The 16,608-nt window shown below is 44.3% G+C and overlaps 1 protein-coding gene across 2 annotated transcripts in view; it reads left to right on the top strand.

Annotated features, from left to right (window-relative positions):
- The window catches only part of CYL1 (alpha-N-acetylglucosaminidase family / NAGLU family), a 249,790-nt gene that overhangs the window by 83,088 nt on the left and 150,094 nt on the right, over positions 1 to 16,608 (top strand). For both annotated transcript variants that reach the window (XR_015262844.1, XM_086779467.1), the window contains exons 8-9: positions 13,355 to 13,461; positions 13,601 to 13,631. Coding sequence is in view for 1 of the 2 variants with exons in the window: in XM_086779467.1 (XP_086635593.1) it covers positions 13,355 to 13,461; positions 13,601 to 13,631 (138 nt within the window). In the remaining variant the exon portion in view is untranslated. The remainder of the gene's footprint in view (positions 1 to 13,354; positions 13,462 to 13,600; positions 13,632 to 16,608) is intronic.

Genomic DNA, 16,608 nt, shown 5'->3' with positions numbered 1-16,608 from the left:
CAAAACCCAGTGACCATAAGCATCTACTTTCATGTGTGCACACATGGCTGCCAACATCTTTGTTAGGGTCATCTTTGTATCCATATAATCTAACTGTGCCTTGTACATAATGAGACCTAAAAGGCTACATACAGGGTATTCTATTACCATACATGAACCTCTCCAAAGGATTCACAGGTCTTAGTAAGGATGGTGACTAGACCTATAGTGTTATTGTACGCACTAGGCACCTCATTAAGCACTCTTGATAATGTTAAGAGAGAAGGAATGAGGATACCTATGCTTTTGACCAAGTCTTTTGTGAGTTAATCAAGGAATGAAGTTTCAACATTTATGTCTGAAAGTGAATATCTAGCTAAAGTTGAAACTAAGACATCAATGATTCCAATTGATGAGTCTATTAAACTTTGGCTAGTTTTTTCAAAAGGGAAAATTTCTTAACAAAAAAAGGTGGTAATTAGTTCTAAAGCCAGTCAAAACATCATGTTTGAGGGAGAAATGTTAAATGAAAAAAGGCGGTGATTAGTCCTGAATCCAATCAAAACATCATATTTGGGGAAACTTGGGTATCCTTGGGACAACCCACAATCAATCCTAGACATATTGGTATGACAAATGCTAGTGGGAAATACATTAAAATTTGTGGCTATTTCACTATTCTCATTGAGGTTATAAACACAAAATTTGAGCTCTAGTAGGTTACTCCTAATGGCCTTAAGGATAAGTAGTTTTCTCAGTACTCTATTGACTAATCAATGTAAACTATCACCTTGGAACACTCAATGATTATGTTCACACTTCTCTTATGAGAAGAGGAGCCATTAGAAATGACACCTTCACAAGTTAAACCCATGGAGCTTGAATCTGTAGTGCTTGAATCGGACCTTGATCTAAATCTTGAAAGGTTAAAGTGTTCATGTCAATAGGGCTGCGTTTGACGGACAAAGTCAATAAGCAATGTGGCCTTATGTGCCAACATGTGATAGTGAATGTCGAGAATGTTCAGGCCCCCATGCATTTTTGGCGAGCACACATAAGCACGTTTGAGCAGATGAAGCGCTTTGCGATCCGATTGTGTTCGCCAGAGACAGGCAATGGTACATGACATAAATGTATCAATCTGCTTACTAGTCTAGGGTAATAAATGAAGGTGAAATTGAATGTACGCCATGATGATCGACTGAACAATTCGCAAGCGGAAATGCAAAGACCACGTGGATAGCTTCCAGTTATCAATTTTGCACTCCAATCGAGTCAGCACCGATACCATCTCATCTTTCAAGGAAATATCCCAACCATTTGGGTATCCCAAATGCCTGACCAACTGACCAAGTGGAACAATCTGACTTGGCCAAAGATTAGAATGCCAAAGATAGTGGCGGACTGATAATAGCTTCGACTTTCGAAAATTGACATGCAACCCAGCTGCCAGCCCATAAAGCAAAAGGGCATCCAAAATTCATTGCAAATCCGTTGGGGTATTTCTAGGGAAGAAGGAGGAGTCATCAGCATAGGCCTGTGCCACAAAGTGAGAACCATCTGGCATCACAATACCATGCAAGCTGCATTGTTGGGTAAGCTTGTCAATATATAACAGCAAGGGGTGTGTGGCAATGGCATAAGGCAGCGCACTAAGTGGGCAGCCTTGACGTACCGATTTACCCAAAGTCCAAGCGGCAGAAAGTTCCCGACCAAAAATGCATTGAGCAGTGCCCCCCCCCTGGTATAACCAATAAATCACATTTCGCATTTTGGGTGCGAAACCCATCCAATCCATCACCCCAGCTATGAAGTCCCAGTGGACGGTGTGAAATGCCTTAGCAATTTGCCGCTTGAGAAGAAAGATGTATTGTGCGGGATGCAATCCCGAGTGAAGGTAGCCCTTAATGCGATTAACTATCATTTTGGTGACCAGTTTATAAACAACTGGCATAAGAGAGATGGGCCTCCGATCACCTAAATTCTCACAGAGTTGCTTTTTTGGGAGCAATGTCAGCCAGCCTTCCTTCCAAGAATGAGGCAACATGTCGTCACGCCAACATTGACTAATCATGCATAGCAATGGAAGCTTCCATTCCAGCCAAAATGTGTGAAAGAATTCAACCATCAAGCCATCCCACCCGGGAGACTTCCATTTGCCCAAACCTCTACGTGCAGCCTGTAGTTCTTCCTCCGTAAAGGACTCTTCCAAGTCTTGTGCCTCATCAAGCGATAGGATTGGGGTAACCTTATCCAAAAGCATAGTGCGAGCAGCCAATGCATCCTGTGTAAGTGGCATAATATGGGTAAACGAATCCCTAAAATGAGAGTGACATATTTCCGCAAGCTGTTTCTTAGTAGAGGGCCACGTCCCATCAGAGAACATAAGACGTGCTATGCCTTGCTTTTGTCTAGATGCATGGAGACCTTTGAAAAAAGACTTGGAAAAGCATCCCTTATCAAGCATTGATTTTTGCCGGGCACACACTTGCCACTTTGCAGTCTTTCGTTTATCATTGTCCTTGATACAAGATGTAGCATCCATGAGTGACATTTTCCTCGACAGTCAGTGGTCTTGTATGACTAAGTTTAGTGTAAGACTGCACAATCCTTTTGGCTTTGCCACCCTCTCCCATTAAGCACCCATGTACCACTTGCCATAGTCCCTTATCAGCATTTGCATGCATGAAACAAAACAACGCCATGCAATGTCAATATCCTCATTCAACTGCAGCAAAAGGGGTTTCACAGCCGAGCGTACCAAATCAGCAAATGCATCATGAGTGAGGTAACTATTGTTGATGAGAAGTAATCGTTTATGTGGCACAGGTGGGTCATGAATCCCCATTCCAAAGTATAGAGCTAACCACAACGGGGCATGATCAGACAGACACATTGTGTGGTCAATCCATATGCGGCATGTAAAGGCATCATACTGATTTTCATTTAACAAATACCATCGATCAAGACAGGCAAAATAGTGCGACTGAGCATTATGCTGAAATGTGAATCCAGGAGTGTCTGGCATGAGCCATCTCTAGAGATCCAAAGCATGCAAACTGTCAGTCATACTATGCCATTCTGCTTGCTCAGCCCGCAACATATGGGAACGATGTGAGGATTTATCTTCATGGCTAGGTGAGTTATTGAAATCCCCTGTGAGAAACGCATTTGTAACCCATGGGTAACACCGGATGGAGTGCCAAAGCTCCCCTCTACGAAGCGATGTTTGTGGAGCATATATACTAGCGAACTCGTAAACCACGCTAGCAATGAGACACTACACCACCATCCACCGTCCATGTGAGTCATTGTATGTGACACATGGCTGCAAATCGTGTTTAACCATGATGAAAGTACCCGAAAAGTTGCTTTTGCTAGCATAAAAAATCTGATAACCCGAGAACGCACCATTTCTCCTAGCAAACAGGTGTTGATCGTGTTCTTGCACACACACTACATGTGGTTGCATACTATTTACATATGCCCAAAAGAGCCTCCATTTATTGGGGTCGTAGAGGCCCTGTATGTTAAAGCTAATGCATTTCAATGGTATATACATATGGAAATGATGAAGGATGAAGAAACTCATGATTCCATTTGCGTAGGTGCCTGACTCCCTGCATCACCATGTGAGGGGACAGGAACCTCAAAGCCCATTGAAACATTACCCACATCATAAATGTTATTGGCAAAGAACGGACCCTCTTTAACAACCGCAACCCATAGCCTTCCCACACCACTAATTTCAGCAGAGCGACTAGATTGACCATTAGAGGGTATTGAAGCGGTCCAGTTACGAGTGGGGACCACATGGGGTTTTGCATGGATTGGCTTTTTAGGCCGTTGCCATGCTCATGCATTATCTTTCTCTACACTTTTGGCCTGAGTAGAAATAACCCGTGGGATTGCAGGCATCTTGCCTTTTCCTTTATCGCGAATTAGATCCCCAGAAGCAACCGGTTTGCCCTTTTGTTGCAGCTGCATTTGAGTTAATTCAGCCACTTTTGAAGGATGCATGGCTGCAACTGGAGGTTGCAGGAGGGTCTGAGGGCATTCCGAGGCCATGTGTCCAATTTTTTTGCATGTAAAACAAGCACTTGCATGTAAAACAAGCACTTGCAAATGTAAAACAAGCACTTGCAAATGTCCCCCATTTCAACTCAAAAAACGCAGGACATATGGTAAGGTCATCAATTTGCAGCATAATCAAGGGAGGAGTGGGTACATCCATATCCCAAAAAATGCAAAACCTATTCCCATTGCCATTAGGCCTCGGAGGACAAATAACTTTTCCCAAACTGGTAGCAATCTGTGGCAATGTAGCCCTGAGGCATTTGGGGAAATCCACAACCTCCACCCACACCGGGCATTTATGACGTATCAAACTTTGATAATCCTTTGTAGGTGACTATGACAACACATGAGTCATTTGTGCCCCAAAGTACAATATGATTTTACCAATAGCATTTGCTTAAAACGAGGCTCAGAACACAAAACGTCATAAAAGCCTCTTGCTGCAAAGTAAACACCATCAACACCGCATTCACCCAACTCTGAGTTCAACCACTGAGCAACATCATTTGCATTGCATTCTTTGCAAAGCGCTTAACAGGGGATACAATATCTGGCAATGCAATCGACACAGTGTGCTCAGGAAGTGGCTTATCCCATGCTTTGCGAATGTCAGCAAAACCGTCATGCATTGCATCATAGACTATCTGAGCATCAATAGTGTCAGGGCGACTGTCTTGCTGCATAACCTATCGATGTTTAGGTTCCACACTAGTTGAGCGGGCATGACGCTCACTCCACACAACACACACTCACACCCACACACACCATACACGATACACACACACACACACACACACACACACACACACACACACATATACACGTGTTGTGTGTGCACGCGCATGCACAAATTCATATATATATATATATATATATATATATATATGTATGTATGTATGTATGTATGTATGTATGTATGTATGTATGTATGTGCGTGCGCATGCGCGCGCGCGTGTGTGTGTGTACCACTGGATATTACCCAAAAAAAAAAAGTGTGTGTGTACACTTCCTCGAGCCTTTAGTGCTAGATCACCCAAGAAAGGCTTATCATCTATCAACTTTGGGAATACTATGGTACAAGATGTGGTTGATGAGTATGGTATGGTTCTTTCTTTCCTGAGGGCCACCAGGCAATGGCATCTGGGCATGCATCATAGGCCGATATGGCGTGCCATAGCTGAACTTGTGGCTCCATTTCAGCCGGTACCCCCTCTTGAGGAGGAGGATTCATTACAGGATTGGCATTTTGATTGTCAACAACCGGGTTATGCCTCATTCCCATTCCATCTCCTTACTGTTTCCAAGGCCTACCGTTTGCTTATTCCTCAGCCTTGGATAGTGGAACATGGGAACAGGCTATGGCACTTGGATAAGCCTTTGCCCTAGTGGAAATTGACTTTAAAAAAGGTGTGGAAGTCAAAGTTGCCACTTAAGCAACGGGTCTTTTTTTGGCGATGCATTACAGGCGCGCTATCGGTTGGTACTCTATTGCCCGAGACCGTACCTTACTTATTGTGGAGTTGCTTGCATTCTCGTCATCTTCTTCATCACTTGACAGCACTGCTGCAGTATAGATTCCCTCGACAGCGCTTTGGGCGACTTTTTTGGATTTTTGGCAGATTATCCCTGGCCTTACCGGGGTATGATGATTTCTTCGCATGGGTGTGATTCTGGGCTCTTTGGACCATCTATTCCATCAGAAATCATCTGCACTTTTCTGGTGGTGATGTTCATCCCTTCCCCTATTTTCGTGCTGCTCTACTCTGGTCTCTTCGAGATTGCTATGATCTTGGCGAGCTTTCTCTCCAACAGTTTGAAGAACTTTCCCAGTTTTTTTAGTTCATTCTCATAGCTCCACCCGCTTCGGGTGATTATGACTATACAGTTTACTATTTAATATAAACAGTGCTTTCACAAAAAAAAGTGTGTACACTGCCACCCGCTTTGGGTGACTATGACTGTACAGTTTACTATTTAATATAAACAGTGGCTTCACAAAAAAAAAAGTGTGTGTGTGTACACACACTTGAAACAGAAGCGAAAAAAGGAGAAGAGATTTATCCAAGTCAGGCCAAACAACATAGTGTTGCGGGCATGGTATAATGTCCACAAAGCCCAATAACGGCACCATGAAAAAAAGAGATCATAATCAAGTGTAGTGGCTTATCTACCAAAGAGCCAAAAATGCTTGCCAAAGGAAATACTAGGAAACCGGGCATGCACTTGAGTTGTCAGGCGGGCCAGAAAATCACGAGCAGTAGGGCAAGCCCATTGGAAGATGCAGGACCCTCCAAGATGCACATTATCTTGGGGACCTTTCCGCCTGCCCAATTGGAAGTGTTTTCTCACTGTTTCTAGTTTTTCTGCAGTAGCTGTCCCATGTTGGGGCAGCTATGAATGTACATTACACTTTCAATGAAACAAAGGTTTTCACAAAAAACAAAAAGTGTGTACGATATATATATATATATATATATATATATATATATATATATATATATATATATATATATATGTATATATAGATATATATATATGTATATATAGATATATATATATGTGTGTGTGTGTGTGTGTCTATTGATGGATACTCTTTCAGATTTTGGGTTGGCAGCTGGTTTAAAAATTAATTTTCAGAAATCAAAACTCTTACCTCTCAAGCATTGTGACTGGCATGCTATCCTGTGGCCCGGCCAGATTATTTATCCCGAAAGCATAGTAAGACACTTGGGCTATCCCATTGGCTGGAACATCAGAAATAAGCAACAAATATCTTGGGTGCTAAACAAAATTAAGGACAAATTAGAATATTGGAAGATCTCCACTTGGCCATTACATGTACGGCTTCGAATTGTTCAGTCCATTGTTCTGGCTTATGTCCAATTCTACCTTCCTCTCTTACATTGGTCATCTCGAGATCTTTCTTCTTTTATGTCTCAAGCCATGGAGATTTTTTGGAAAACTAAGCTTCATAAAAAAGCTTTAAGGTTGCTCAAAATGGACCTGCTTTGCTCGCCAAAAATGCATGGTGGTTTGAATATTATAAACATCAAATTTCATGTGCTGGCAAGAAAGATCACTATGCTCAAAACCTTTTTTCAACAAGAGCAGCCTTGGTCTATCATGTTGGCAATTCTGTGTGGTCGGATGCGCACAAATGCTTATGGTCGTTGGTTGGTTGATCCATCGGAAGTAGTGCTTGGCAAATTTCAAGGTAAAATCCCTGGTTGTCCATTTTCTACTTCCTTGATTCAGGATTGGAAGAAAGTGCTCTCTCGCATCAAATGGTCTCCCCATCCTGCTTCTATAGCTTCCTCGCTTCGAATGGAAAGCATACATTGGAGTGCTGATTTTTACTCTCCCCTTGCTGTACAACAACCAATCAGAGCTTACAATCTTATGAAATTGGGCATCCGGTTCATTGACGATGTAGTGGATACTACAGGGCAAATTCTTTCTTTTCCGGCAGCATGCCAACAATACAATCTTGGGATGCATCATAGATCTATATGGAAAGCTATTGCAGATCTCTTACACCCTTTCATTCCGATTCCAACATTGGATGTAAGAGACAGGCTTCAAGATTGACATCTTCAGTCTTCCAGTTCAAGATTATCCTCTCAATCTTTGCATCTATTGACTTCTATACAGGCTTATCGATTGATATTACCTCGTCCATGGATTGCTCAGCATGCTAATTCTCTTTGGCATCTGGATAAGTCTTTAGCTTGGTGGAAAGCAAAACTAACATTGATATGGAAGTTGAAAATGCCATTGAAACAGAGACTCTTTCTCTGGAGATGCATTGTCGGTATTTTTCCAGTTGGAGTGAAATTGGCTCAAAGAAGGATTGCCTCTCCTATTTGTCCAAGATGTCATCATACTACTGAGAGTGCTCCGCATTTACTGTGGTCTTGTTCATATTCCAGAAACCTTCTAGACAAGATCTCCTATTTTTTATCTCTCAGATTTCCTGCACACAGGTTCTACAAGTTTTTCTGGATGTTTGGCACCTTATGAGCTTCTTTGTCACAGTATTCTCTTTTCTTCCATTGGATCAGATACTGGGCCTTATGGACCCTCTGGCTACAGCGAAATCATACATATCTGAATTCACCCCTTCAGCACCCTTATGAGTTCTTCCGAGCCTCGTTGCGGCAGTCCTTATATGATGCCGTGCATGAGGGAGATTTGGATGTTTCTTGTGTTCAGCTTTTCTTTTACTGTTTCTGATGGATAGGGCATAGGCTTTTTTCTTAAGCACTGCCCTGATCTTGCATTGAACTTTTTTACTGCTGTTTTTAAGTTCTAGGGTTTAGACATCCTCCTGATGTCAAACCTTTTTGTACATTTATGATATAATGCAATTTCAACTCGTTTTACAAAAAAAAAAAAGTGTGTGTGTGTGTGTGTGTGTGTGTTGTATTGTATTGTATTGTATTGTATTGCAACACAACTCAACACAACACAACACAACACAACACAACACAATACGTATGTACACACATGCATATATACACATACACAGTTTTTTTTGTGAAAATACTGTTTATATTAAATAGTAAACTTTACAGTCATAGTTACCCGAAGCGGGTGGAGCTATGAGAATGAACTAAAAAAACTGGGAAAATTCTTCAAACTGCTGGAGAGAGCTCGCTAAGATCATAGCAATCTCGAAGAGACCGGAGTAGAGCAGCACGAAAATAGGGGAAGGGATGAAGAACATCACTAGAAAAGCGCAGATGATTTCCGGAATAGATGGTCCAGAGAGCCAAGAAGCGCACCCATGCGAAGAAATCATCATACCCCGGTAAGGCCGGGGACAATCTGCCAAAAATCCAAAAAAGTCGCCTAAAGCGTGGTTGAGGGAATCTATACTGCAACACGCCCAATCACTCCAGGACCATCATGATAAGCAACCCAATGGGTATGATATATGGGGAAGTATTGGAGGCCAGGACTAGTTTCTTGATAGAAAGACGGGGCCGGAGAACCATTAAGCATGCAGGTTTTTGGAGGAACTACTCTACTCTTGATCATAATTTACTCTCTCAGCCATTACTGTGTTGGCAAGGGCAAATAAGCAAAAGTATACTGTTGCTTCATGCATTTTCGGAAGGCCTTGGACTCGGTCCCTCAATCCCGATTTCTAGACCAGCTTCAGTTTACGTTAGACATGAAATGGAGAGTGATGGCTCTATACGATGCTGTGACTGGCAAGGTCTGGGCAACACATGGGTTGAGGGGACATCATGAGCAATATTGGGCAAGGCATTTGACACAGTACCACGAGAGAGGCTCTTTGAGCGCCTGCAGTCTCTTGGCATACCAGCAGATATGACATGGGGCATCTATGCATTATATGAGCAGGTTTTTGGGCGAGTTAGATGTCCAGGAGGTATGTCCGAGACCATTGCTAGCACCATTGGTGTGAAGCAAGGATGCCCACTTTCCCCCACGCTATTTGGGTTATACATTGATGAGGTGGCTGACTTCATTACACGGGGAGGCGGAGATGGAGTTGATTTAGCAGGTACCTCAGTACATATTATGCTTTATGCTGATGATATTGTATTAGTGTCTGAGTCTCCAGGAGGTCTAAAGCAGCATCTACATGCACTCGATGATTTTTGCACACAGAGGGGTCTTACTGTGAACCTTGGGAAAACCAAGGTTATGATGATATTGTATTAGTGTCTGAGTCTCCAGGAGGTCTAAAGCAGCATCTACATGCACTCGATGATTTCTGCACACAGAGGGGTCTTACTGTGAACCTTGGGAAAACCAAGGTTATGGTCTTTCATTTCATACATCGAGACAGGGCAGGAGTCAGCTCACATTCACTCTCGCAGGGCGCCAGGTGGAGGTGGTGACATCATACGTGTACCTAGGGGTTACCTTCTCTGCAGTAGCCACACGCTTCACCATGGGTTCAGCAGCCAGAGCTAGATTGACACGGGGATATGCAGCATTGGCTATGCTAGAGAGACAGTGCCAGCAAGGAGCCCTGGACGAAGGGGTGGCTATTTGACACATTAGTCACACGGGCATTGATGTATGGAGCAGCGGTATGGGCGCCAGGCCTTGCTACCCATTGGTGGACACAGATAGAGAGACCACAGGCCCTCATGATGGCACGCATGATACACATCAAACCGTCAGTAGTACCTCATGACATTATCTGAGCAGAGTTTGCTGCGCCTCCTATGATGGTAGAGGCCATATTTCAGACTATATGCGTGCTAGACAGATTCAGAGAGATGCCACAGGACAGATTGTCATACAGAGCTTTTGAGGCATCTAGACAACTGGCTGAGGCAGGAGAGAGAGGATCATGGTATGCACAGGTCACACATTGGTTCTCATAGCATGGCCTAGACATGGATCATCTACCACCATTCCAGTATGACAGGGATGCACCACATATCCGTCTCTCTCATAGTGAGAGGAACAGAGTATTGAGACAGGATCTATGGCAGCTCTATACACGAGAGACATGGATATCGCCTACACAGCCTCTTCTACTGAAGATGCTCGCTTCATGAGTATCACTGATGATGGATTTATAGAGAGGCCTAGATACAGGGAGGGCTTTTTACCACACGGCTCCCGAGTGGCTATTGGTCAGCTTAGAGTTTCATCACACCGATTGGAGATTGAGACTGGCAGAGCAGCACGGGTCCCTTGAGAGGAGAGGGTATGCAGATTGTGCAGAGAGGAGGTGGAGAGTGAGGAGCATTATGTATGCAGATGCAGAGCATATACAGCCATCAGAGAGAGAGAGCCCATTTTATTCAGAGAGCCACATTCCCTACGCTAGATCTTTGAGGCAGCAGACCAGCGCATACTGGGGAGATTCATTCTAGACATACAGCGCCACAGAGAGACATCGTTGCAGGCTTAGACAGCTCCAGAGGGGGGATGAAAGACACAGATTACTACATTTTTTCAGAGATCCATCCCACTCCCAGCCCCTACACGGCAGGGAATTACTCTGCAGAGAGTAGAGACACTCAGAGCCCGCAGGAGACAGAGGACACCTGGCTTTCGCACACCACGCCTATACCAGAGAGAGAGATGACAGAGATCAGAGCTCAATTTCACAGAGAGGGTGCGGAGCGACCGGCTCGCTTCAGAGTACACCTAGGCATGTTCTTCAGGGAGCTGTGGACACCCCCTTCATTGATGTATACCATTTTATACCCCCAGTATGGTACAGGATGGAGACAAAGGATACCCCATACAGGTACACCGATTTGTCTCATAGGCCGAGTTCGGTCTTTTGGAAGACGTTAATAAAATTTTTCTTTCTTTCTTTCTTTTCTCCTACATTGCTTGGGCTGTATATATATGAGATCTTATCCTCCGTGGACAGATTTGGGGGAATAGTCTCACGGCTGGCGGAGGCAATTCTGCCCATTTTGCTTTAGGTGGATGACATAGTCCTGATCTCTGAGTCTGTGGAGGGACTACAGAGATGTTTGGATGCATTGCATCCTAATTATTTTGATGAGAGAGACCTCATGGTTAATCTCGGAAAAACCAAGATCATGGTCTAACACGTCATACTGACAAAGAGTAGGTAGGGGCCTTTTCTATACAGAGGAGCTCAGGTAGAGATCGTCTCATCTTATGTTTACCTCGGAGTGACCTTTACAGGCCTGATCTTTTCCATGAGAGGCCCCCATGACGAGAAGATACGCAGCTCTGGCCCGTCTAGAGAGACAGTATTTGCAGGCCTACTTCCAAGAGCCCCGCAACAAGTATTGGCTTTTTGACACTTTAGTGCGCCTTGTAATGATGCATGGTACACCTTTTTGGGCACCAGATCTAGGATAGGAGGATTGGAGGACAGAGATTGCAGGTGATGATGCTGCTTTCATGCATGATTTGGACTAGTGCCACATGAGATCATCCTGGCTCAGTTTTGAGTCTCTCCCTCAGGCATAGATGCACACACTGGATGCAGACCGCCTCCCATGAGTGACCCTTGAGTCCTTCATGCAGATTACACGAGAGGGACGGAGCATGTCTTGGTACTCATGGGTGGTGAGCTGGTTTGACCAACATTGCATTCAGATGGAGTGCCCACCCCCTTCTAATATTCTCTACTCACCTTTTTTGGATATCTCGCGGCAAGAGGTCAACCACCTTATCTGTCTGAATTTGACAGGGCTCCACACGGGCTGCAGATGGATTTATCCATCGGAACTTCCTATGAAACTCCAATTCTACAGAGCACACTTCTTGCAAGTTTCAGATGATAGATTCATTATGAATTCTCGATACCTTCACCGACACGTCACATGCCATGCGGATTGCCATTGGCCAGCTAAGAGTTATCATCGCATCGTCTATGGGTTGAGTCTGGCAAAGTAGATGCATGGCTCTAGAGGCACATGTACGCAGATTATGCACAGTCGGAAGGGTGGAGAGAGAATAGCATTGACCTCCATTCCAGAACTCTTTAGACTGCCTCAGCCGATCCCTCCTGAAAGCCAAATGGCTGTGCCCCAAAGTTTTCCGACCTTCCCACTTGCCAATTGTAGATCCAGGGACATGGGCAAAACATGGACCGCATAAGGTGGACTTCATCACAGTTCTATGCCGAATTATGGAGGAGGATGGTACTATTATTGTTAGCCACATAGCTACCAGTACTACTTTTGACACATGTTCATAACAAAGATAGCTAGTTTCTTTTTCAGTTTTTCGGTTTCTTCCCATGATCGGTAAAGGAGCTTATGTATTACTCTTCGGTCTTATAGACCCTCTGGGTCTTTTGAGGATGCTAATATACACTTTTTTCTTTCTTTCTCTGCATGAGCCTCTGCCTTGCACCTGTGCGTGCCCTTGTCCATGACCACCTCTGTGTGAGCTGCATGCTCCCTGTCATGGGCTGAAGCAGGAGCTGCCACCCCTCCTCGCACTACACGCACAGGTGGCTGCCGCTGTTGAGGATTCGAGTGTCAACCCCATCATATAACATCCTTAACATATACACAAATGTGGATCATTCATGATCTTGATCTTTGGACGTGTATTAGTTGCATGATTATCATATTACATGTTGAATCAGATGGTTAGATTGGATGGTAACACACATGCACACGCGCACATGCACATTGTGTGTATGAAAGGAAACTTGGTTACATGATTTCTGAATGCACATCATTTTTTGCATTTAAGTCTGGCCTAGAAATCCATGACTCGATGTAGAACTTACCTTGGTTTTGTTTCATGAACCTACCTTGATTTTCATGTTCCATTAAGTAGTCACTCTTATTGCGTTGTTCAGGAATACAGTGACTGGTGATAAGCGGTGGTGCTGTACCTATCTTCTGGACCCTATCGATGATCTTTTTGTGCAAATCGGGAAAGCTTTTGTGCAGCAGCAGATCAAAGGTTCGCGATTGTGGTTTGTTTTGACCATCAGGAAGTGTGATATCGGATGAAATTCCCTTTTGGAACATGTTAATTGTGTTGGAAAAGCATGCATATCCAGAAGGCTGCTAACGTATGTAAAATACTCGTATTGTTACAGAATATGGGGAGATAAGTCATGTTTACAATTGGTAAGTTTTTGTGCAGTTGTTTAACCCTAGTTGAAATTCATTGTAGTAATTAATGCCCTTGTTTCCAAAGCAGCAAAAAAGCTGTATGGATGGAAGGATTTGAGAAATTTTATGCATTGCTTGAAGGGATTTTTAATGGTGAAGGCTGGCCTCTTTACCTTCTTTTCAAAGAGTTTGGAGCCTCTTGTTAAGGTTGACAGAGTTTACTACATGGTCACATACCTTCATTGCCTTCGGTCCTTTGATCCTTGGCTGCAGGGTACCTTGATCTTCACACTGCGTCGGGTATTACAGTTTTTATGTTCTACTCATGCCTTGGGTCTTCTCCTTGGCAGTTCCCTAATACATTTGCCACCTCAGGCCCTAGCTTAACCCTCCAGACTCCCTGCCACAAATCTGTCCTTGAAGATTGTTGTAATATAGAATATGTAATGCTTCCTTCTCCTATGTTCTGGTAAACAAAAGAAATCAAGCTATATATTTTACATTTGTTGAACTCCAATTGAACTCTGTTTCGGTGTACCCTGCGCCCCCCCCCCCCCCCCCCCCCCCCTTCCTTTTTTTTTTTCCCTTCTGACTAGCCTTAGGCCCAAGATCCTCCCGTAGCTACTGTTTTTCACTGCCCGTAGGCACTTTTTTAATCCTCCCATAGGCGATGCCACCGAGGAAGCACCTTGTGGGGGTTTGAATCCAGGACCTCCTGGTCCTAGGCAAACACCTTCACCACTTGGGCTATCACCTCATTGCCCTGCCACTTCATTAAATTATATGTAGTCAGTATCACAACTTCTCCTTTTTTAGTATGCAAAATCCTCTTTGTTTCATGTGGGCATCTAGGTGATTTAAAAAATTCCACAAGGGTATTATCCTCTTTGTCAATTTCTACCTTGAGTGATTTATGTTAAACACTACATTTTTTTCAGTAGTTTGAATTCATAGACTACCTCTTCCATCTTCTTAAGGGATGCAAATGAACCACAGTAGATAGCTGTGCTTTGCGATAGAGAATTTATCATCTTTAGTAGTTTCTACCCTTCTTCAACAAGTGTTTACGTAACATCTTGCCCTCTGTCGCAAGCTTGTTTAAGCATTTTATTTATATTCTCATTTGCTTTGTTTTCCTTTCTTTGATTCTTTAGCTTCAGCTAAAAGCCATACGTCATCATTACTGGACCAAATGTTTAGAATTCTTGTACACAAACTCTAGTATTTTGATATACTCTTCCTTGTTGGTCTGCCTTTTCTTCATGTCTGCACAAAGCATATGCTTAATGATTTAGTTGACCCTTCTCTTCAACGATTGATCGGAGGGTGTTTGACAGTTCTCAGTGTTATATTGTATTAAATCTTTCAAGGACATCCACCGTGGCACTGTTAAGTCTCTTTGCTCCTGGAGCAGGAGCTTTTCACTACTTCTGTGCGCAGCCCTTCCCTCCATTCCCCCACATACCAGTGTGTTGCTTCCCTGCCTTCTTCCCCTACTTTTCCCTTTGCCATTCTCGCCTCCTCCTCACCTCAAAAAAAAAAAAAAAAAAACAAAAACTTCCCCTCACCTGTTCTCGCCCTTTCCCCTCCCCTTTGCCCCTTCTCTGCAGCGCTCCCCTTCCTCCCTTTTGTCCCTTCTCTGCAGCAGCCCCTTCCTCCCTTTCTCTCCCCTTATCTGTAGCATCGTCCTTCCTCCCCTTCGCCCCTTCTGTGGAATGCTCCCCTTCACATTTGCCTCTTTAGAAGCCTCTTCGGGCCTCCACACCCCCCGCTCTCCTGCAGCCCCGGAATCTTCTAAACCTTTAAGCACCGCTTATTTCAGCACTTTTTCGACTCCATAGAAATGATCATTGCCTCCTCCCGAGTCTCAACCCTATCTTGGAGACACCAGATGGCCCCTTTCGGATCATGGGGCAGTTGATGGACTACATCTTCTTCAGGTGCCTCCCCGTGGAAACAAGCTCTTACGTGGAGGGGTTGGCCCCTTTTTGAGTGTGTGTGTGTGTGTGTTGTTTTGCAGCACTCCCGGCCCACTCATCATGATGTAGGAGCTGTCATTTAGTGTGGCTCCCAACAGGAGTAGGACGATGTCTCAGCGGGGCCGTCACCATCTGGGATCAGGCCATTGGCTTATCTCGGCCGGTGACCAGCGCATTATGGACATCATCAGCAAGGCCTGGACAGTAGCGAGGATGGAGTTGCCTAAAACCAAGATTGCCCCCAATGCATTCTTTTGGGACAATAGTATCTCAGTTCGCCACCGGAGGTAAGAGTTGGCTACTGAAAGAGATGCATATCCTGCCCTAGTTCCTGAGAGGCCCATTCGTTGAGGACCAGAAGGTATGGCTACTCCCTAGGAGAAGCCATGGTGCTCAACACGTCAATGTCCTGCCTGTATGGGCTTGTTGTAGCTCCTTCCGCACAATCTTCTTTGCGCCTATGGCTAAAGATGCCACTGAAGCCGCGAGCATTCCATGAGAGAATTTAAATGGCTAGGGGAAAGCTCTTCGAGTCGCCCCCTCGGTTCATGAGGATTTCAGTGCAGACTTGGATAGGGAATGGTTTTGCGTAATGCAAAGACACTCCAAATGGGCGCCAAGGACCACTGCACTAACCCTGGTCCGAGCCACAGTGGCTGGTCATCCTAGTAGTAGATGTATCTATAGATCCCCTTTCTAGCAAAGCTGATGTGGAGGAAGTCGAGGAGATTAGCCTCTCTTGCCTCCATATCATAGGAGCCATTGGGCTCTATGTGACTGGAGCAGTTCAGGCGAACAGCATTGGCCTCCTTAACATCTACCTGATTGAGCGTGGGACCACATTGAGTTCTAGTCATAGGTGTAACAATGTCTTCCACAAGCTGAGGCATGCTGTATGGGGAGAAATTTTAATATGACAGTCCCTGGAGGATAGGCAAAGTGGTAGCACGGACATCACTATAGCAGGACTAGAGTGCGCTGCCTGGGAGGAGTCGATCTTCTCCATAAGAGGT

Source organism: Cibotium barometz, chromosome 40 (assembly GCF_041138505.1).
Source record: "Cibotium barometz isolate CiBa-2024 chromosome 40, ASM4113850v1, whole genome shotgun sequence".
In the NCBI taxonomy this organism is placed as follows: domain Eukaryota; kingdom Viridiplantae; phylum Streptophyta; class Polypodiopsida; order Cyatheales; family Cibotiaceae; genus Cibotium; species Cibotium barometz.
The sequence above is the reverse complement of the archived record's forward strand: the minus strand, read 5'-3'. Positions and strand labels throughout refer to the sequence as shown.